Source organism: Cinclus cinclus, chromosome 4 (assembly GCF_963662255.1).
Source record: "Cinclus cinclus chromosome 4, bCinCin1.1, whole genome shotgun sequence".
Classification (NCBI taxonomy): Eukaryota; Metazoa; Chordata; class Aves; order Passeriformes; family Cinclidae; genus Cinclus; species Cinclus cinclus.
Window position 1 is genome coordinate 66,854,724 of NC_085049.1, and position 22,221 is coordinate 66,876,944.

General features: G+C 44.6%; 1 protein-coding gene across 1 annotated transcript in view; it reads right to left on the minus strand.

The window, feature by feature from the left end:
* The window catches only part of EXOC4 (exocyst complex component 4), a 295,027-nt gene that overhangs the window by 71,192 nt on the left and 201,614 nt on the right, over positions 1-22,221 (minus strand). The window contains exon 11 of the mRNA XM_062492431.1: positions 3,388-3,607. Coding sequence (XP_062348415.1) covers positions 3,388-3,607 — 220 coding nt within the window. The remainder of the gene's footprint in view (positions 1-3,387; positions 3,608-22,221) is intronic.

Sequence of the window (22,221 nt, forward strand, 5' to 3'; positions counted from 1 at the left end):
TCTGAAAGCTTCCACAAAAGGCAGGAACTGCACTGAATGTTCCCCCCAAAAGGAAAGATTATTTGAAGGAATATTGGAAGCAAGAGGGAGAGTCAGACTCCCACCAAGAGATAATTCTGTCTCTCATTTTAAGCTGGAAAAGGAGATTTAACAAAAATTCTTCAGTGGGTGGGTTTTACATCTCTTGACATAAAACACATAAACAAGAGCTGAAAACATCTTGTTTGTAACACCATGCTGCTACAAAAAAAAAAGAAAAAAAGAAATATGAAGCTCAGAACCATTAAAATTGCTTTAAAACTATCACTGAATGGGAAAAACCCCGATGGATCAGCCATGCCTGCTCCTTAATGTATGCTGCTGGCTGGGAGCCAGCCTGGAAAGACAATGAATTTGTTTACACTAATAAATAGTAACATCCAGCCTCCATCAAAGCACGGAGCCATCAGCACTGGGAGAAGCACCATTCTTCTCCTTAATAACCTCTGGTTTGATGGGAAGAAAACATTCCAGATGCTCTCAGGGATGTCTCCTTGGAAAGTCACATGTGAGTGATTCCCTGCATGGAGTGGGTGCAGTGGTAATTAGCTCCAGCAAGTCGTTATCCTGCAAAACAGCTGCAGTTTTTAAGGAGAATTTTTTGGGGGACTTTCAGCCTCTGGAGTTTGGCCAGAAAAGTATCAGGAGCATCATCCACACCATGCTGAGATAAAGAAACCACAGAGGCTTTGAAGGGAAGGAAAAATCCCACTCTGCTGCTCCAGAGCAAAGCAATTTGCATTTTATTTGGAGATGGAGCAACAGGTTTTTTAAGGCCAGTGACCACCTGGGTAGAAAGATTTATCACCTTGTTGAGAACCCTACAAGAACAGGCTGTAAGAAGCTGTCAGGCACTTGTAGCGTAATTTAGGATCGATTCAAACAACTACAGCCTGAAATTTAATGCTGAATAATTTTGAGACAAATGAGTTTCACGGTGATTCAGTCAAAGAGTTTCAAGCGTTTTACATTTGAGGAGGGAAGAACAGAAAACAAGGCGATAAAACAGAATATTTAGAGAGGACAATTTTTTTTTTTAAGGATAACCTTTGCATGAATGGGTGATTCATCTGTGAGGACACAGTGCTGGAAAATCTCTTATCTCCCATCTAATTCAGCTCAAACATGTGCTGATAGTGATCCCAAAACAGCTTTATCAGTGGGGACTGATAAATTTCCAAGTCGTGTTCCAATCACAGCCCCAGAGGCTTCAGAGAGATCTTTGGTATAGCAAAGAGTAGGATGGTTAAACCAGGAACCCGCCAGCAGTAAAAAGCTGGGGGAAAGCTTCATTCACCACATTTCCATCATATCCATGAGGTGATGGGGGCAAAGACACCAGGTTCCAGCCCTGTCATGCAGAAATAGCCTTTCCTCCCTCCCTCCCCCAATGGAAAATCAATAGCATTTATTTTAGGGAGCTATTTGGATGAGTTGGTTCAAAGAGAAGCAATTTTTCTTCTCTTTTTAAGAGAATTACCCTTCTCTAATGTCGGGAACAAGGAGACCTCCTGCCACCAGACAGTTTGGCCAAGAATAATTCCAGTTCAAAATGATTTCCATCCATCATGTAAAACAAATTGTAGAAATTGGACAAGAAAATTCCAAGCCACTCTGAGTCTTCCACCCCCAATGAGCTTTAAGGAAATATATTGATATTATAGAACACATTTTCATGGGATATGAAGCCACAAGCACAAAAACTATTTTATTCATATTAAGGCTGGTAAAGCTTGGGAAGGAAACAATCCAGGGATTCTGTGCAGCTCCAAAACATCATTTCAACTCCTGCAAAGAGAATTTTGGCCCCTTTCTAAAGAAGGTGCTCCCCTCTAGGGACTTCTGGAAATGCTGTTCTGGTATTTGTCTTTGCTTTGGCTCTGACAGGACCATCCCAGCCCTGCTACAACCAGACAGGCACAGAGTTAGTGACCATTAATCCATCAAAAATTCTGGAAATGGTAACAATAATAACACTTATTCCTATCATTGCTTGGCATCCCTGTGTTTTACTGCCATAAACTGGGATAGAAAATGGCCACAGAAACCTTGGGATAAAGGTGCTGCTTCCTAAGGACTCTGCCAGTATTATCCATACTTGAAGAGAGGATTTCCCAGGAAAGAGGGAGTAACTTCAAAGGATTAAAAGAGCTTGACATGCCCAAGAGCAAGAGTCAATTCATTCCTTTGCAGTCCCAGGCAACACATGAAATCCAGAATTTTGGGGTGGGATTCCACCCTATCCAGTTCTCTGTGGAGTTGGGATGACAACTTGTATTGTTGCTCCACACTGCAGTTCTAAAAAGGTATTTCAGAGGAGACTTCTTGAAACACTGCACCTCCAACCCAAATCCCTCACATTTTCTTCTGGTGGAGGGAGCCGTGTGGCTCCACATCAATCACCAGCGTGCCAGGGAGGACTGGATCCCATCCCTGCTCCTCCTGGGAGCTTGGAATGTGTATTTTGCCTCATCCCACAGCTCTGTGACTGGCAGGTGTCCCCAGAACTTCTAAGGGAGACACACAGGAAAATATTCTTAATTCCCAAGATCCCATCCATCCCTGCCCTTCCCTGTGTCCTGTCCCTCCATGCCTTGTCCCCAGTCCCTCTGCAGCTCTCCTGGAGCCCCTTTAGGCCCTGGAATGTCCTAGAAGCTCTCCCTGGATCCTTCCCTTCTCCAACCTGGGAATTCCCAGTTCTCCAAAACCTGAGATTGGATCCATCTCTGTCTGAGAAATATTTACGGATCCAGGGCCTTCACTTGAAATCTCAGGAATCTATGAAGGGTCTCCCTTAACTTCTCCCTTTTCTATCTCCATTTTCCATAAAAATCCCTCTGAATGGATTCTGAGTGCCCTGAACCCCAGAATCCTGGACTGGTTTGGGTGGGAAGGGACCTCAGAGCTCATTCCAGGGACACCTCCCACTGTCCCAGGCTGCTCCAACCTTTCCTTGGATATTCCAGGGATCCAGGGGCAGCCACAGCTGCTCTGGCAATTCCAGCCCAGCCAGGAATTCCTAATTCCCAAGATCCCATCCATCCCTGCCCTCTGGCAGTGGAAGCCATTCCCTGTGTCCTGTCCCTCCATGCCTTGTCCCCAGTCCCTCTGCAGCTCTCCTGGAGCCCCTTCAGGCCCTGCCAGGGGCTTTGAGCTCTCCCTGGAGCCTTCTCCTCTCCAGGTGAGCATCCCCAGCTCTCCCAGCCTGGCTCCAACTCTGGAGCAGCTCCATGGATTCCTCTGGACTCTCTTCAGCAGCTCCACGTTTTTCCTTACTGTGGATACACAACCAGATCATGGCTGGTCACAGACAACCAGGGGTGTCCTGAGTGGTCGCTCGTCTCCTACCTGCAGCAGAGGCCTCTGCACTCCCAGGATCTTCATGGTGTCAGCATTGGCCAAGATTTTCAGGGGATCTGAGGCCTTGGTGACGCCTTCGATCTCTTTGTTAATCTCGGCCAGGACCTGGTTGAGGAAGATGTTCTTGATGTACATGGTAAGGAATTCCCTCAGTGGGCACTGCTTGGCTGGGCCCAGCTCCATGGCAAACTCGATCTCTTGGATAAACCTGGAAAATGGGAATGGGAAGAATAAATTGCAATTAAATCATGCAGGTAGTTTAGATTTATTGGTGTTGCCTTTGCCATTCCAACATTTCAGAGTTGAACACCAGCAGTGTGGGAATGACCATGGACTGTCCCAGCTTGAGCAACGAAGAGGAGAAAAGCTCCATAAGGTAGTTTTAGGGGAAAAAAAAAGATAAAATACAAAGAATTGTTGAGACAAAGACTAAATTGCTGGAGAAGGGTAGATAAAATGAGAGAAAATCCACATCCCAGGCATGATATGGTTTTTGCATTTGGGACATGCTGGGAAGATGTCCTTATAAAAATAAATCACCATTAAAAAAGCTAAGATGCCACAAATCCCTTTAAAAAGCCAAGCTTCCTTCTGGGCATGGTCATTTGATTCCCACAGATAGGCTCCCTAACTCTAAACTGAACAACAGAATATTCCAGCTCAAAATCCAGAAAAAAAGTATGAAAAAAACCCCCAAACAATGTGTTCGCATGATGTCATTATCCTCCTGCATTATGGATATCTGTGTTATGGTGCATTTTTATCACCCTTTAATGTTCCATCCCAGAGTCCCATTCCTGAGCACACAGAGCAGCAGGATAATTCTGGGAATATTTTAGCACCAAATGTTTGCCATCTCCTGCAAAAATCTCTTTATTTCTGTGCTGCCATCTGGTTACCACGGAGGAGTTTATTCCAGAAATTATCTCGTCATGCCTTTAACTACATCTGGGGCAGTGGAATCGGTATTCCTTTCAAAATAATTAGGGATTGAGTATCAGGAGCAATAATGGATTGAGATATGCTGTCCTGAGTTGCGCTGAGGGAGGTTCAGGTTGGATATTAGGAAAAGTTTGTGCAGTGAGAAGTGGTCAGGAAGTGGAGCAGGCTGGCAGGGAAGTGTGGAGTCACCATCCCTGAGAAAAAACAGGGATGTGGCACTTTGGACATGGTTTGGTGGTGAACAAATGGCTGGATTTCATGATCTTAGAGGTCTTTTCCAACCTCAAGGATTCCATGATTTTATTCCTTAACACTGATCCTATTCCCAAACCCTTCAGTGAGATCTGCTTAATTATCCATAATTTTCTACCTCCATGTTCCTCGCTCTAGAGGGGGTGCTTCCCTTCCCATCACTGACTGAGGAGCCAGTTCCCAGGGATGATTTATTTCCAATTTGAACTCTTTTCTCCCTAAATCCTCTCCCTGTTCATTCCATGACTCTGAAGTGACCCACTTGGACAATGCAGCTTCTGTGGGGGATCCCTTTGGAGTCAAGTTGGAAGATTGGCTCTCCAGAGAGAGAGAGATGCAGGGAGGGAATAACAGGGCCTGGCAGCTTTATTCCCTGGATTTCACAGGGTGAGAATGGGAATCAGCTTTGTAAAACAGGGAAACAGTGGAGTTTTCTGGGAAGAGAGCAGAGACTCCACGGAGCTGATTCCAGAAATACCAGAGCTGATGTCACCAGCTCCGAGTGACACCACTCATGTCCTTAAGGGGACATTGCCAGAGTTGATGGCACTGTGTTGAACTCATTCACTGTGTCCTTACATGGCTGTCAGTAAATCTCTCACTCTCCCTTTTTAAGTTTATTTACAGAGCACGAAACTCTCTCAGAATGTGAGTTTTACTATTAAACCCCATTCAGGTGGGAAGGAAAAGCTCAGGAACTCAAACTGGGAATGAGCATCATCCAGCAAGGTGACAGGAACAATTTTTAAATACTTTTAAAATCCAGGAAATTCTCAAAAATGGCTGAACCAAGTAAAATAAGCCTTTTAGAAGGAAAATGACCACATCAGAGCTCAGATGCACTGACCTACAACAGGAGCAGCAGCTCCTGATCCCACAACATCCTGATGGTGTTCCCGAGTGTGTCCTGCACCACAGACTAAAGGGCAGTATTGGAAAATGGTGTCACCAAGAATTTTTGCTTCCCAGTGCCTGGTATTAATCACCATCCCAGATCTCTCCTAAAGATCATCTCCTTCATCTCCAGGAAACTTCTCCTTGATGTGTCCTATTAAATTTTAACGTCTTGGCATGGACAACACAAGAGTGGTTCACCCAGCTCTGGTCAGAATCAAACCATATCCCTGTTTGCCTTGATAGAAACCATAAAATAATCATGGAGAACGAAGGAGCGGCCAGACAGCACTGACTAAGGGGGGATTTGTGAGTGCCCAGCATCACTTGTGATAAAGAACAAATGAACTGGAGCTTAGGAAGCAGATTTCAACTCGAGAGCAGCAGGAATTTATTAAGAATGAAGCCATGCATGGAGAGCTGGAGGATACGCATGGGAGACCTTCAGTTGGGATGCTCAAGGATAGTTTGACGAAATGATTATGGGAATGGAAACCAGTGAAGTCTTCATTTAATCCCAAAGATCTCTGCCAAGGGAAATGGAAGCAGAGAAAAGGTAAAGGAAAATGAATTATGGATGTGAGAGTGTGACTTACAGCAGGGTATGGCCCAGGAGTACCTGGATTTAATAATCCAGTGGGACAAGCACTTTTCACAGCCTCAGAGGGCAACTGGGATCCCATTTGCTGGGATCTGCTGTGCTTCAGAGAAGACCTCTCCAAATTTCCAGCAGGCAGAGTAAGTCCCACACTGCTCTGCACCTGAGGAGCTACTCTGGAGCCCCAGCCTTCCAAAATCCCGCTGAGCACAAGACCAGAGGACTCAAGCAAGAGTCACAAAGTTCCACGTGTAGGTGAGATTTGCACCAGGAATCCTTCTGGAACATTAAATGGCAGCACTGGTGCACCCTCCATGTCCTGGACTGGGAGGCTTATTCAGAATTCCATTAAGAACAGATTAAAAATGGCAAACATGACTTTTTTCGTATTTAAGAGAAGTGAGAGCTGCCCACAGAAGCTCTGGCTGCCCCTGGACCCCTGGAAGTATCCAAGGCCAGGTTGGAGCACCCTGGGATAATGACAGATGTCCCCATCCATGGAACTGGAGTATCCTTAAGGTCCCTTCCAACCCAAACCATTCCATGATCCTATGAATTAAGGATGCAAAGTCAAACAGGGAAAAAAGCTCTGAGCTGTTTGTGTCACCTCCTTTTTCTCTGCTGTGCAGGACATCACAGCCTCATGTTTTAATGACACCATGGACCAGCACTGCTCTTGTCAACAGATCCTTGTCTTGCCCAAGGAACAGGATGATCAGGGAATGTCACAGAACTGAGAATTCCCGAGTCACACAAACACACAATTGCCACCTGAATAAATGTGACACCAAGAGTGACTCTTCTGCCACAAAGTCCCACAGGGCTCTCTGCTTCCCTGATCCCTCTTTCTGCCTTCTCATCCCATCATATCCCTCCTGCTGGTGGGAATTTGGCCATCGGTTCTCTTATTTTCTATGGTTCCCAATCCCACTTGATCATCCTGTTTCTCTACCAGGAGCCTAGCAGGTTTGGGAGCCCAAAAAACACCATGAGGGGAGAGAGTTGTTGGCTCAGGAACCAGCCCTGGCCTTTGGCTTGGTCTCGCTGAGCTCCAGCTGGAATTGTGTCCATTGGGAATTTCGGCTGCCTTGAAGAGAAGTGGGAGCACTGCACTTTGTTCAAGGGGTCCAAATAAACCAGATTAGGGGTTATCTTCCATACCCTTTATCCAACAGTTCCTCTTGCTGAGAAATGTGGAAATAGAAATTCCCAGCCAAAGGAAAACTCAACAGAATTCAACCAGAATTTCTCCTCCTTCTCAGAATAAAATGCCAAATATCTCAGAGATATTTCTCTAGAAAATCAGCCTCAGTTGGCAATAAAAGACCAGCCAAACTTGAAGAAATTGAAAATGAGTGTTTGAAATGGGAAATGTTGGGTGGCATTAAAGAGTCAGCAGATATTCCCTATTTTCTGCCTGGCAGCCACACATTCACAGCCACACTCTGTGCTATTTATTTATTTCAATTTCAAATGTTGCTGGCTGGCTTATTCCAACAGAATTCAGTCTCTATAAAGAACAAAAACGTGTTTAACGGCATGGAAAAAAGACAACCTAAGAGTCCTCTCCAAAGATGTTGTGTTACTCATCCAAGCCATCCATGGAACTTTTTGATGCCAAAAAAGGCAATTTGACCCACGGCTATCCCAGAAATCAATATTTATCCCAGAATGGTTTAGGGCTGGAAGAGACCTCAAGGATCATCTCATTCCACTCCATCCATGGGCAGGGACACTTCCCAGTGTCCCAGGTGCTCCCAGCCCCAATGTCCAACCTGGCCTTGGGCACTGACAGGGATCCAGGGGCAGCCACAGCTGCTCTGGCAATTGCAGCCCAGCCAGGAATTCCTAATTCCCAAGATCCCATCCATCCCTGCCCTCTGGCAGTGGAAAGCCATTCCCTGTGTCCTGTCCCTCCATGCCTTGTCCCCAGTCCCTCTGCAGCTCTCCTGGAGCCCCTTCAGGCCCTGCTAGGGGATCTGAGCAATCCCTGGAATTTTCTCCAGGGGAACATTCCCAGCTCTCCCCACCTGATTTCAGAACCATCAGTTGTGTCCCACCTTCAAAATGCAGAAATGCTTTGTCTGAATAAAAATTCAGATTGAAGGGTGTCACCAAATTCTGGATCATGGTCACTGGAAATATTTCTGGGAATTGCCTGAAATCCTAAAGAAATGCTTGCAGGGATGTCCCTGCTCTGAAAGACAATTTTAAGAGACGTCACGGTGAGGATGGAGCTCTTCAACAGAGCAGCCAAGGGGAAAAAGAAATAGAAACTTCCACCTTATCCTGAATTCAGAACCTGCATTTTTAAAATGATGCACAATTTTCAACTTGTTTTATCCTCTTATAAAAGCATTTGAGGTGATTTGTGGCTGCAATTAAGCATTCCCCTTAGACAGAAAAGCACTTTCAGGGAAATGAAGTAGCTTTTGGTAAATGACAGTCATTTGGATTAAAAAAGAAAAAAAAAAGTGCCTCATTTCAGAAAATTTAGTTCATTCTAACTCACAACTTAATTGGTTGTGAGCACTGTCTTACCTAAGCTGAAAGTGTGGGATAAAAAGCGTAAAACCTAAAAAAGCTGTGTGGATTTCTTTAGAAACCTTCCCAAGGCTTTCCTCTGACTCCTTGTTCTCAGATGTCTTCTACAACATCATCAAAAGAAACTGAAGGCATTGGAAGTGCAGAGCATCAATGATGCCTTAATGATGATGGTAATATTATCTGAAATTCCCTCCTCAAACAAATGAATGACAGCAAAAAATATCCAATATTCCAGAAACTTATTAAGACAATTTTTTGTGACATGCAGCTCAAATTTACATTTCATTTTTGTGTGATCCTGAACTGTTCTCTTCCCTCTGCCTTAGTCATGAAACATCCAAGCCCCAGGGATGAACCTTTTGGGGAGCTTCCACAGAGCAAGGAAATATTAAGGAAACATCAAAAATCCCATGAGAACTGGATCCCAGTTGCTGACAGAACAGAAAATTCCAAAATGGTTTTCCACATTGAAGGAAATTAGGGATAAAATACCCAGGATTGTGAGTTCTGGGAAGTTTGAGGACACATTAAACCAAGGGAGAAACCTGGAAGATCCCACATTGTCCATGACACACCCAGGAAGGCAACTCACCTCAACAGTGGGAATTCTGGGAGATGGTCAAGGGAATCATGGAAAGAATTGGGTTGGAAAGGACCTGAAAGATTCTCATTCCAACCCATCCACGGGCAGGGACACCTCCCACTGTCTCAAGGTGCTCCAATCCCCAATGTCCAACCTTTCCTTGGACATTCCAGGGATCCAGGGGCAGCCACAGCTGCTCTGGCAATTCCAGCCCAGCCAGGAATTCCTAATTCCCAAGATCCCATCCAGCCCTGCCCTCTGGCAGTGGGAAGCCATTCCCTGTGTCCTGTCCCTCCATGCCTTGTCCCCAGTCCCTCTGCAGCTCTCCTGGAGCCCCTTCAGGCCCTGGAAGGGCAAAGTGAAGCCTGGAGATGCTCCCAGAGCAAAAGATCCTGATCATTACACAAGTGCTGTACACAATAAATGCAATCAAATTCAAATAATTCACTGCAGCATATGGACCATGAATCATTACCACTGAAGACCAACCAAACAGATCCTAAAGTAACAGAAATCACATTATTTTGCCTAAAAACTTCACTGCAGGGAATTATTTTGGTCCATGACCAGTTCCCCCCCACCCTTCCCTGGACTGATGTTTCACACCTTGCTGATAAACATCATGGCCATGCCAGGTATGAGAGCTGATTCTGTACAAAGTCACTCCAAAGAGAGGAAAAAAAGGTTTAAGATCCTTTCTAGATGACCCCAAAAGGTGATTTAAATTAAAATTATCACCAAAAGAAGTGTAAACAGCTCTGGGAGACTCAAAGGAGCTTTTGATACTTTAAGTGTGTTTTAAATATTAGCAAAACTCGACCAAAGAAACCACGAAATAGCAGACAAAAAGCATGATCTTTCTGCTATTTTAAATTATTAAATAGCCTAGGAAACATCCAGAAAAGTGGCAACCAGAGGAATGACTGCTGCTAACAGCAAACATGACATTTGGGGTGTTTTTCTCTAAAATATTAATTAATAATTAATTAAAAGTACTTGGCAGCACCAGCCAGGGTTTTTCCCACAACTGAAAGCTGAGTTTTATGGGTAATTTTGGATAAAACACCAAATTCAGTCCTTCTCCTTTACAAACACGAACTCCTAAAACATAAAATGGCCCAACTACTTGAGATAATTCTTTTGGTTACTGTAAAAAGATTCTATGTCTCCACAGAGCTGAGAGCTTTAGTGCTGGAAGATTAAAGAGCCCAGGACTTCTCTTTTGGAACAGTAGCTAAAAAATTACAAGATTTGAAGAACTGATTTCTGTGTTGGGGTTGCTCAGCCATGAGACTGAGGTAAGAAATGCCTCCTTCCCCTGCAGGTGTGACAGAAAAAACAGTGCTTTGTTGTCTCTGACATCCTGCAAACACCCACAAACACTCTGGGAAAAAAAATAAATTAAAATTTAGCTCTTAACTGCTGTTAAAAATATTGTCCCTTTAATGCTCAGCTGCCACCTGAAGGACACAAATTTCTGATGTAATGGGACTCTCTCAAGGTGCAATTTCTACTGATGTCTCCAGAGGGGAATACTGGCTTGTATTTGGCACCAGGAGATGTAGAGGCAGAATTAATCAGCTCTAGAGATTCATGACATGGAGAAATGTTTACCTCGTGCCCTGCAGCTCAGATTGCTCCCTCATCCTTCCCAAATATCCCAAGACCCACCCAGTGTGGAAGTTTCTGGTGTGAATGGATGGATGCTCAGATCTCCTGCTCTCCGTCCTCTCATCTCTTGTGAGGGCAGGAGGGAAATCCAGGAATCAGCAGCAATTCCACACTTTGCCAAACCTCAGCGAAGACGATTTTCCCAAAGAGGGCAATCTGAACGAGGAGCAGCCAGGAGTTTGGGGATCCTCCTGGAGAAAATGAGTTCCAAAAGGAACAAAATGGTACAACTCGGAGTTGTGACTGTGAGAGGAAGGCTGTGAAATGTATCAGCATCACAGCCCTGGGCAATGGGAAAACACTGGGGAAAATATTGTGTGGGACAAGGGAATGGGGGTCCTTTACTTATCGCATGGCTTGATGGGCTTGAGATGAAAGATGGTGAGGTTAAATAGGATATTGGGAAGGAACTCGTGGCTGGGACAGAATTCCCAGAGAAGCTGTGGCTTCCAGGATCCCTGGAGGTGTCCAAGGCCAGGCTGGAGCAGCCTGGGACAGTGGAAGGTGTCCCTGCCCTTGGCAGGGGTGACACTGGATGAACTTTCAGGTCCCCCCATCCCAAACCATTCTGGGACTGCTGTTGGCTTTCACCCCCCCCTACAGCAGATAACCCCAGTTTGCTCCACATCTTTGCAGAGATTTCAGATCAAACCTGATAAAACTCAAGCTTTGTTTGGACCCTAAAGACTCTCTGAGCCAAGCCCCTGTCCCTGGTGGGCAGGGACAGCACAAGGGTGAGGTTTGCTCCCTCCGGGAGCTGCACTGCAGCAGAGCTCTGTGTGTCTTTGGTAAAACCCCCCAGTGAAGAACAGCCCCACCAGCCCTTTGGAGAGGTGGTTTTGGAGAGGCTTTGAACCTGCTCACCCCCTACAGACTCCCAAGGACACCACGAGGCCTCTGAGTTCATTTGGGGAACAAACAGGGAGCAGCTTTATTCCTGCTATGCCACAAAGCTGCTCTTCATGCCCTAAAACAAGTGCAGCAGATTCCAGATTCTTTACAACATGAATCTGGAAGCAGGAAACATCTAAGAGAATGGTTTTGTCTCTTCCTCGTTTATGGAGAACCTCTTTGGGGGTGTTCAGGTACACAGAGCCTGAGTTTTCCCAGGAATGAATATCTGCAAAACCAGAGATGCTCCAAACTGCAAGGGGGGGATGGGATCATTACCAAAAAACCCCAACTGTGCACATCCAGGGATTGGGGAAATATAAAGCGCTGCTTTTCCAGGGACTGGGGAGCAGAGCTGAGATGTCCAGCTCAGCACAGCACTTCAGCCTCAAATCAAGCTTTGATGAGCTCCTACTTCATCCTTTGGCGCCAATAAAATAAACTAATAATTGATATATCTTCACTTTATGTGGAACTGAGCAAACCCAGCTCCTATTCCAGCCACCTCTCTGCTTCTCTGTACCAAATTTCTCTTCTCTCAATCTTGAATCCCTAAATTTCCAGCCCAAAACCAGAGTGAGGTGGAGCCAAGTTGCCTGTAAATGACAAGATTGCTCCAAGATGGAGATGATAACCCAAAATGACCACTGGACTAAATCACCCTCCATCGATCCATTTGTAATTTAAATCCAATCCTACAGAAGATAAATGCCCCAACTACTCCATCAATCTCTCTCTCTAAAGGTCTGTGATGTCCTTATTTTATGTAAACACCCAGGGCACGAAGCCAAACCTGGAGGATTCTACCATTTCTCCTTTTTATAAGTTATACAAAAGCAAAGTCAAGGCTTTATTTCCCACAACAGGTAACACCATTTCTCTACTACTTTGCTCCGTGCAGGGTAGAAAATACGTCCAACCCTGCTTTAAAACCATTGTAATTTTAAACAATCCCAACGATTTCACAGGAACTCCTGCCCATCACACAAAAATATTGTGAGGCAGCATTAAATGTGTGTAAAACACTAGGGTATCACAGCAATAATTATGCTAACGGAGCCACCACATAATGTCACCATATTAACCAAGTGAAACATGAAGTTCACTAACTTCAGCTTTTCCTATTATTAAATCCCATTTCCTTTAATGTCCTATTACATTCAGTTTGTTGACCACCACTGGAATGTAATGATACCCCCCACAACTTCACATTTTCTCCTGAGCACGGCAGCTCTGTAAAAATTAACTTGTTATTCCCATTATTTTTTTGTCAATCGAATCTGGCGGTTCGTCCTTTGTGCTCCAACCCCCCAGCTCTCCATCTGGCCCCTTTTAAAAAGCAACATATGCTGAGGATAAATCTTTCAAATGGCTCTGTTAATAGAAGAGCTGTAGTGACAGCTTTACAAATGGGCAAACGGGGGGTTATTAGCTTGTGTTATTCTGATTTGGAATGGGAACGCAGGGATGGCTTTGGAAGAACAACTGGGTGCAGCCAGAGGTTTCAAAGTCCCGGGATTTGGTGCGGCACATTCTTGAGCCTACAAGAGCTAGGATCAGATCAAATTTGCTGCAGCAGCAGACAGCAAGGGCACCATCACTATTTGTGCCTGTGACTCCAGTTAGTCCTGTCTGCCTCGTGCTGACATTCCAATAAATCAGTGGACAGATGGCACAATCCCTCACTAGCATCCCACTGACTCTCCAGTCTCCAGAGTGGGGGCAGCCAGTTAAATCCTAAAAACACACCAGGGCAAAGGAAAATCCATATTAAGGATGTAACTCCAGAAGCCCCCTGGAGACAGCACTGGAGTATCTTGGTGAAGCTCCAGGAGAACTTGGGACAAGTTGAGATGTCCTGTTATGGACACCTCAGTTGGGCATCACAGCCTGTGGCAGCACCAGATCCTGGCTGTCCTCTCACAGCAGCTGGATTTTCTATCATCCAACGTGGAGAAAAGGCCAGAAGGGCCAGTTAAACATCCCATAACCTTCCATGTCCATGGAAGTATTTGGAGAAACAGAGTCCTATGGACAAGCCTGTGGAATTCCCAGACTATTTCATTTAACAGCTGGAAATAAGACACTATCACTTCAGAAATCTCTGGCCGAGCATGAATTCTCTCTATCCCAGCCAACATAAAGTCCATTCTTTTATCAAAAAACCCTATTTTTCACATTTTTATCTTGTACCCAAAACTGTTGGTAAGACCCTGAAACACATGGGATGGAGCAGAACACAGATCCCAGATGATTTCCATGCTTTATTACCTGACTTGAGAATCTGGACAGGACAATCATAAAATCCTTCAGGATGGAAAAGTCCTCTCAGATCATCGAGTCCAACCATTCCCAGCACTGCCAAGGCCATCGATGTCCCCAGCTGCCACATTCATATAGCTATGAAATCCCTCCAGGGATGGGGACTCCAGCACTGCCTTGAGCATTTCCAGTGCCTGACCATTTTTTCCATTAAGGAATTTTCCCTAAAATTCACCCTGAGGATCTCCTGGCCCAGCCTGAGGCCGTTCCCTCTCCTCCTGTCCCTGTTCCCTGGGAGCAGATCCCAAATCCCCCCTGGCTGTCCCCTCCTGTCAGGGAGCTGAGCAGAGCCACAAGGTCCCCCCTGAGCCTCCTTTTCTCCAGGCTGAGCCCCTTTCCCAGCTCCCTCAGCTTTTCCTGGTTCTCCAGACCCTCCCCAGCTCCATTCCCTTCCCTGGACACACTCCAGCCCCTCCAGGTCTCTCCCGTTTGGAGCTGTCCCCAGGATTCCAGGGTTTCCCTCAGGGGATAATCCCTGCCCTGGGGGACTGGCCCCTCCACACTGGGACTGGCACAGCCCCATTGGCCTCTTGCCCACCTGGGCACTAAAGTTTGGTTTTAGCCATGCTCAATCTCATGGATATTATGACAGAAGAGTGGGGACAACACAAATCCCTCCAGGACACCCAGATCAGGAACCACACACCCCAATGGATCAATGGGAACACGAGGACTTTCCTTTCTCACCAGCCCTGGGCATGCAACACCACAGAGGAGAAAAAACAGTTTTTCCAGAGAAGCTGTGGTTGCTCCTGAATCCCAGGAAGGGTCCAAGCCCAGGCTGGACAGGAGAAGATGCCCCTGCCCATGGCAGGGGTGGAATGAGAATGAGATGGATTTTAAGGTCCCTTCCAACCCAAACCATTCTGTGGTGTTCAGTTCCAGGTGTTAGCACGGGAACACGAAGATCCTGTTTATATAGGGTAACTGCACTTTTGAGATTGAGATCACAAATCCAGCCAGCTGACTTTAACCTACTCACAACTGCAAGCTAATCACTTTCATTAGTTAATTGGCTGAAATACAGAGATCAGTTAGGACACACCAATATTGCCATTTAGGAACTCAAGAACCAGTGATCAAAGACCTGGCTGTGCTCCAGGTTCTCATCATTAATAAATTCAGAGCTTGGCTACAACACCAGAGTTTGCAGCTCTGGCTCAAAATACTGAAAATTTAAAAACAACAACAACAAAAAAAAAAACAAAAAAACAAAACAAAAAAAAAAACAAAAAAAAAACCAAAAAAACAAAAAAACAAAAAAACCCAACCAAACAAAAAAACCCCAAAACAAAACAAACAAACAAAAAACAAACAAACAAAAAAAAACAAACAATAAAAAAAACACTGGAAGTTTCCCACATGAAGGAATTGGAATTTATGGCAGGGATTTATAGCAGGATTTTGTTGCTCCTCTGCAGGGTTGAGAGGAGGCTCAATGGGCTCCTTTTACAAGGAGGGGTGTTTGTAGGATGTGTTTGGGAAAAACACAACCAGCTTCCAGAGGAAATAGAGATGAAAAACTGGGATCTGGGATTGCCTAGGATCATCCTCCCCATTTGGCATCCAGGGTCTGGGCCAGGCTAATGAGAAGAATACATTTGCAATATTCCCTGTGCTACTGGAGGCAGCAAATTTGGACAAACTGGATGCCGTTTAAGGATCCCATTCCTCTTCTCCAAAGAGTGAAGGCATTTGCTGCAATGGCCTCAACACCAGGAGTTACATTATTCCAAACCAAACTAATTTCACTAATTCCCATCTTTTTCCTCCAACTCCTGATCCTCAAACCTGGAATGAGGAATTCGTGACAGTTGCTGTCTCCTGCCCAGACACTGGCTTCTGCCCACAGAGTGATCCTTACAAATCATACTTAATTCATTACCTAATAAAGCTCCTGCAAACAACAGCACAAACACATCCAGGGCTGTTACTGCCAGTGGGAAAACGATTTCCTGCCCCTGGGAAATGTCATTGGATGTTCATGTGTGTGTCAGGTTGATTACCCCATAATTACAGTGCAGAGCTGACACAAGGCACACGAGGAGCAGATTTGGTTCTTTCAATGTGAAATTGTGGAAAATGGGGCTGGAAGGACAGGGTAAGGCACACTCTGGCTCTTAATTACAGATTATCAGGTCAAAGGGTGGTGTTCTGGTGTGCCAAGAAATGATCTTTACACACAGACACAGAGCAGACCCGAGTACAGTGTACTGACCAGGAACATTCCTTTCAAATCCAGTTGGGAGAGGCCGCTCAGATTTTTATGAGGCTGTAGAGAATTCCCATCCCATAATGAGAGGCACAAAGTGCCTGGCACTGCTCATGGTGACTCTGCCACTGTCCTCAGCCTCTCCCTGCCACAAATCAGTGCTTGGAAAGAGACAGGTCCCCTCCTTTTCCACGGTAAGGTCACATGGATGATACTTCCCTGCCTCTGGGAATTCTCCTGAGGCTTCACGGAATGGTTTGGCTTGGAAGGGATCTAGAAAATCATCCTATTCAACCCCTGCCATGGGCAGGGACACCTTCTCCTGTCCCAGGCTGCTCCAAGCCCCAGTGCCCAACCTGGCCTTGGACATTCCAGGGATCCAGGGGCAGCCACAGCTGGTCTAGGAATTCCAGCCCAGCCAGGAATTCCCAGTTCCCAAAATCCCATCCATCCCTGCCCTCTGGCAGTGGAAGCCATTCCCTGTGTCCTGTCCCTCCATGCCTCATCCCCAGTCCCTCTGCAGCTCTCCTGAAGCCTCTTTAGGCCCTGCCAGGGCTCTGAGCTCTCCCATTGTTGCACACTGGAAGAGGAACCCTTCAGTGAACTGTGTCCATAATTACATCAAGGATGAAGAATCTCCCATTCCTGACAGGAATGACAGTAATTAAGGATCAGGAACAGATGGGCTCATTTAGCAAGATTTTATCCCGCCCTGCTCTGCCAGGCATCACTGCTCCTGCTGGGATGGGATGGGATGGAATGGCATGGGATGGCATGGCATGGCAGCCCCCTTCAATTATGGGTTGGGGGAACACTTAGAACTTCAGGGTTTCCCAAAGACACTCCAGAGGAAGTCGTTAGCCTAATTAACTCTAATTAACTGTCAAGCAAAGATTTCTTTCCTAATCCAGTTACAAATCCACAAGCACAGGGTCAGTCAGAGCTCGTGATTTTCCAGAGGGATGGCAAAACCTGACATTTATTAGGCTGCAAGGATTTTACTGCACCAAGGGTACAGTCTGAATTCAGAAGTCTCCCTGCAAATAAAGCCTCATGTTTGTGTTTATATTCCTTCAGGGCATGACAGAGCTCTGGGCTGGGAAGCTGAGAGAGGTGGAAATAAATCCTGGAAATCACCAAGATATTCAGCAGAAATCTGGGAAAATACGAGTGGGGTTTTCTGAATGGAAGCCCTGCCTTTGTGGCCACCTGCACTGTAAATTGTGTTCAGTTTCCTTACATTCTCCTTACAACTCCCAATTCAATTACTAAAAAGAGGGGAAAAAAATATGTGTACAGTGTAGCAATGCAGCTTCATGGATATGATGGATGTTGCAGCAGTTTTAGTTTGGATTTTTTTCCATGAATTTTTATTGCCCTGCGCCGTAAGAACTGCACAAGGAATCCTAATACTTGTCCTAACTCATCCAATCCTGTGTGAATCATTTTAGTCCTCTGCATATTTCATCTTTTTCCTCTAATAGTGCTTGAACACTGTGAATAATTTATTATTCAGCCAAATTTATGATTATGCTGATTTTTTTCTTGTAAAGAAATACATTTTCAGAATATATTGATTTCAGCTGGAAATGTTCCAGGTTAGATGGGGCTTGGAGCAACCTGGGATAGTGAAAGGAGTCTCTTCCCAGGGCAGGGAGTTGGAATTAGGTGATTTTCAAATTCCTTTATTTTAACAGGATCTTCCATCCTTCAGCTGATGAATTTAAACCTCTGTGATGCCATTTAATTATAGAATTTAGGAGAGAAAGCTGAACACAGATTGAATCCCAACCTCTGCCATATTCCTCAGACAGAAGCTCCAGTGAGGAGAGCAGGAAGAAGAATACAAGAGCTCTGCTCTCCTTGGATTTTTCCCCTTTAACTTCAGCATGCAGCACTCAGCCCCAGTGAAATAATACCTGAAAAAAAACTCCTCTCAGTTCATCCCTCTCTATATTTATTTACACCCTATGCCCTTATCAATGAAATCATAATTGCACTGATAGCAGCACAGCAGCAGCAGATGGGCCCACGGAAAACGTTAAATAAACCCGAGATTCTGTCAATTCAAAGAATTCAATGGTTTATAAATATTTCTTTCTGTATCACACACATAACATTATTTGACATTAGGCTCTACCTAAGCAGCTCCAGATCAGCTTATCTTTGAAAGCTGATTTGGGATGTAGGAGACGAGCAGTTTTCAGGAAGAGTTTTTGAGAGGAGCAAAAAGTGGGGAGAAGTGGGACAAAAAGTGAGGAAAAAGGAGGAATGACAGAATGACAATAGAATGGCAGAACAGAGTGACAATATTTCTGGTCAGTGGCTGTGGAGAAAATAAATAAGGGGGGAGGAAGAAAGAGCTTGGGGAAGAGACACCTCTGGTATCCCCAACAGATCCATCACCTGTGGAGGGGTCTCATGGATCCCTGGATTTGTACAAAAATAAGGACAGGAGGAAGGAAAATCCCATAAATCATGAAAAAGTTCCATCTAGCAGTGAGCATGAACCACAGTCCCCCAGCACTGTGGGAATTAAACCAATGGGGATATTCATGGGATGTGAGGTTGGAGCAATGGGATGGGGATTGAGGGGACAGAATACAAAATACAGAATATATAATTCCATGGAAAAGCAGTGTGGGAAGCAAATTCCAAAAGCAAATTCCAAATTCCATAACAACATTCAGCAGAATTAACTGAAAACTGAGGATATGCAGAGCTCAGAGATGCTCTGATTCAAAATAGCTGCGAAAGTTTAACATCAAGTTAAGGAAATCAGCCTAAAGTCTTAGTCCTGGACCAGTGGAGTACCTAAGCAAAAAAAAAAAAAAAAAAAAAAAAAAAAAAAAAAAAAAAAAAAGATTTGAGATTTTCATTAAATAGAAACAAACCCAGAATAGAAAAGAAAATTGTCTGTGTTTCTTTACCTGTTTAATTAATCCTTGCTTTAGGATCAGGGTATGAAATATATAGAAGTAATGGATTTATATCTCAACAGAGGCACTCAGCATTAAAAATGGCCCCACACAGGATCTCCATCCAAAAACATCCTCAGCACTCCTTGGATTTACAAAGCCTCGTGTTGGCAATAGAGCAGGGTCTGAATGAAGTCAAGAAAAGTTAATTTAAAAATAATAATGTCCCTTGTATTTGATCCCTCCTGCTGTGCTCTCCTCTCACCTCCTTTTTTTGCCATGGTCTCAAAGAACTGAGCACTCAAAAATTAAGTTAATGAGAAAAAAGCATCCTCAGGAAAAACCAAAGAGGTTTCCTTCCATTATTCCATCTGAACAGAAAGTGGTCACACGATTAAAGAAACTGAAACTCTTCTAAGCTTGGAAAGGATGGAAAGAAGGATTGAGACAACTTCCACTATGCCAGGTTGCTCAAAGCCCTGTCCAGCCTGGCCTGGAACATTCCATGAAGTTACCCTCTGTCAGTCCTGAACTCCTCCAGACATAAGGAATTCCTCCACTTCCCAAGCAGGATTTCTAAAGATTTTATGAAGGTCAAACCACTGAAGCAGGAGGAAAAAGCAGGATCCTTGAATCTGTTCCTGACCTTCGGGGCGGTTCTATGTGACCTGCACAAACCCTGAGGATGTTTCCCTGTTTGTAAAATTTGGGCATGAACTTCATCCCAAAATACCTCATGGATTAATGATTATTGGGAAAAATAATGAATGCATGAAAGCCAGACTGGGCTTTCACAGCAGAGATACCCGAAGTAAATTAAAAAAAAGGCAAAGACGGAAGTCTGGAAGATCCAGCACTGCCATGGCCACCACTGGCCATGTCCCCAAGTGCCACCTCCATGTGGCTTTGAAGTCCCTCCAGGAATGGGGACTCCACTCTGGGCAGCCCCTTCCAATGCTTTTCCAACCTCTTCTAGCCCTTTCCATGAAGAATCCAGCAAATAACAGACCTCAAATTCCTTGCTTTATCTCCCACTTTTTTATATTTCAAATAAACCCCCAAGTGAGTGACGATGACAGAGTACAAAGGATGAGAGGATGTTGAACAATGCTCAGAGAATCAATTTCCAACTGCTGGTTTTGTTATTCAGATTTAAGAAAAAACACTCCTCACATAAAGGACTGCATGTTTGAGCTACTGAGCAGCCAGATACAAAATGTAAAATTCAGCAGCACTGAGTAAACTATTACAAAATATCAATTTATAGACAAGCACATTAAATGTTTTGTATTCAAGCTTTTTGCTTGTAGAGTAAAAGTGGCAACTGGATATAAATTTCAAGCAAAAACTCGCAGCTTGCAAAAACAAAAGTACAATGCAACTTTGGAAGTGAAATATCAACTCCGAAGATAATTTCCCATTGCCAGCGCTCACCAGTGCATGAATTGTCCTCTCAGAGATGCATAAATAGGATTTGTTTGATTGCTTGATCAGCTCTCCATTTTATCAGATCTTCTGGAGCAGTGGGAGACATCCCAGGGATATCTGGAGATTCCTTGTTTGGGGACAAAACTCCATCACTCCTATAGAGGAGCGCGGCCTGGACATGAAATCATAATTAATGCCACAACAATCACTGAAGCAGCTAGGAAAGGGACAAATTAGTAGGAAAATATTGTTAGCATTTTATTTAAATGAACTTTGAAAATGTCTGACACGACAGGAGCAATATTGGAGCCTAATAAAGGAGATGGAGGAACTACAGCAAAATTTGATGAAAAAAGACACAAAGTTTGTCACTATCACTGCTCTGAAGCCACAGTTCCAAGTGATCCTGAGCTGCAGGACACTTGCCAAGAGTCCTCGTTTTCAAGAGTGCTGAGAAATCCATCCAGGTGAATTTTCCTGCTCTAAAATTCCTGGGAGAACTTTTCCAATTCACCAATTCAGTGTCGTCCAGATCCAGTTGTGATTTCCAGATCACTCTGGATTCCCAACAAAAAAAAGAACCTCTCCCAACATGGGATTCCTCCTCTTAGGCCATGAGACGCAACTGAGGGTGAGGATTTGTGAGATTCACAAACATTCCAGGTTGGAAGGGACCCACAAGGATCATCAAGTGCAACACTTAAATAAAAGGCCCAGACTGGAGACATCATCCCACCAAACCTCAAGGCCAGCAAAAACCAGACAACAAAGAACTTGGCAAACCAGGAATGACATAAACCCAGGGAAAACACCTTAAATTATAAAATCCCAACATCAAACTTGACTTCAAAGGGCTTCCAAGTGCAGTGGGAAGCTGAGCAAAGGGCCAATACATTCTTAAACAGAATCTGGAAAATCTGCCTCGTGGGGAGGCCCTGGGATGGAGTTCCCAGAGCAGCTGTGGCTGCCCTGGATCCCTGGAATGTCCAAGGCCAGGTGGGACATTGGGGCTGGGAGCACCTGGGACACTGGGAAGTGTCCCTGCCCATGGATGGAGTGGAATGAGATGATCCTTGAGGTCTCTTCCAGCCCTAAACCATTCTGGGATAAATATTGATTTCTGGGATAAATATTGATTTCTGGGATAGCCGTGGGTCAAATTGCCTTTTTTGGCATCAAAAAGTTCCATGGATGGCTTGGATGAGTAACACAACATCTTTGGAGAGGACTCTTAGGTTGTCTTTTTTCCATGCCGTTAAACACGTTTTTGTTCTTTATAGAGACTGAATTCTGTTGGAATAAGCCAGCCAGCAACATTTGAAATTGAAATAAATAAATAGCACAGAGTGTGGCTGTGAATGTGTGGCTGCCAGGCAGAAAATAGGGAATATCTGCTGACTCTTTAATGCCACCCAACATTTCCCATTTCAAACACTCATTTTCAATTTCTTCAAGTTTGGCTGGTCTTTTATTGCCAACTGAGGCTGATTTTCTAGAGAAATATCTCTGAGATATTTGGCATTTTATTCTGAGAAGGAGGAGAAATTCTGGTTGAATTCTGTTG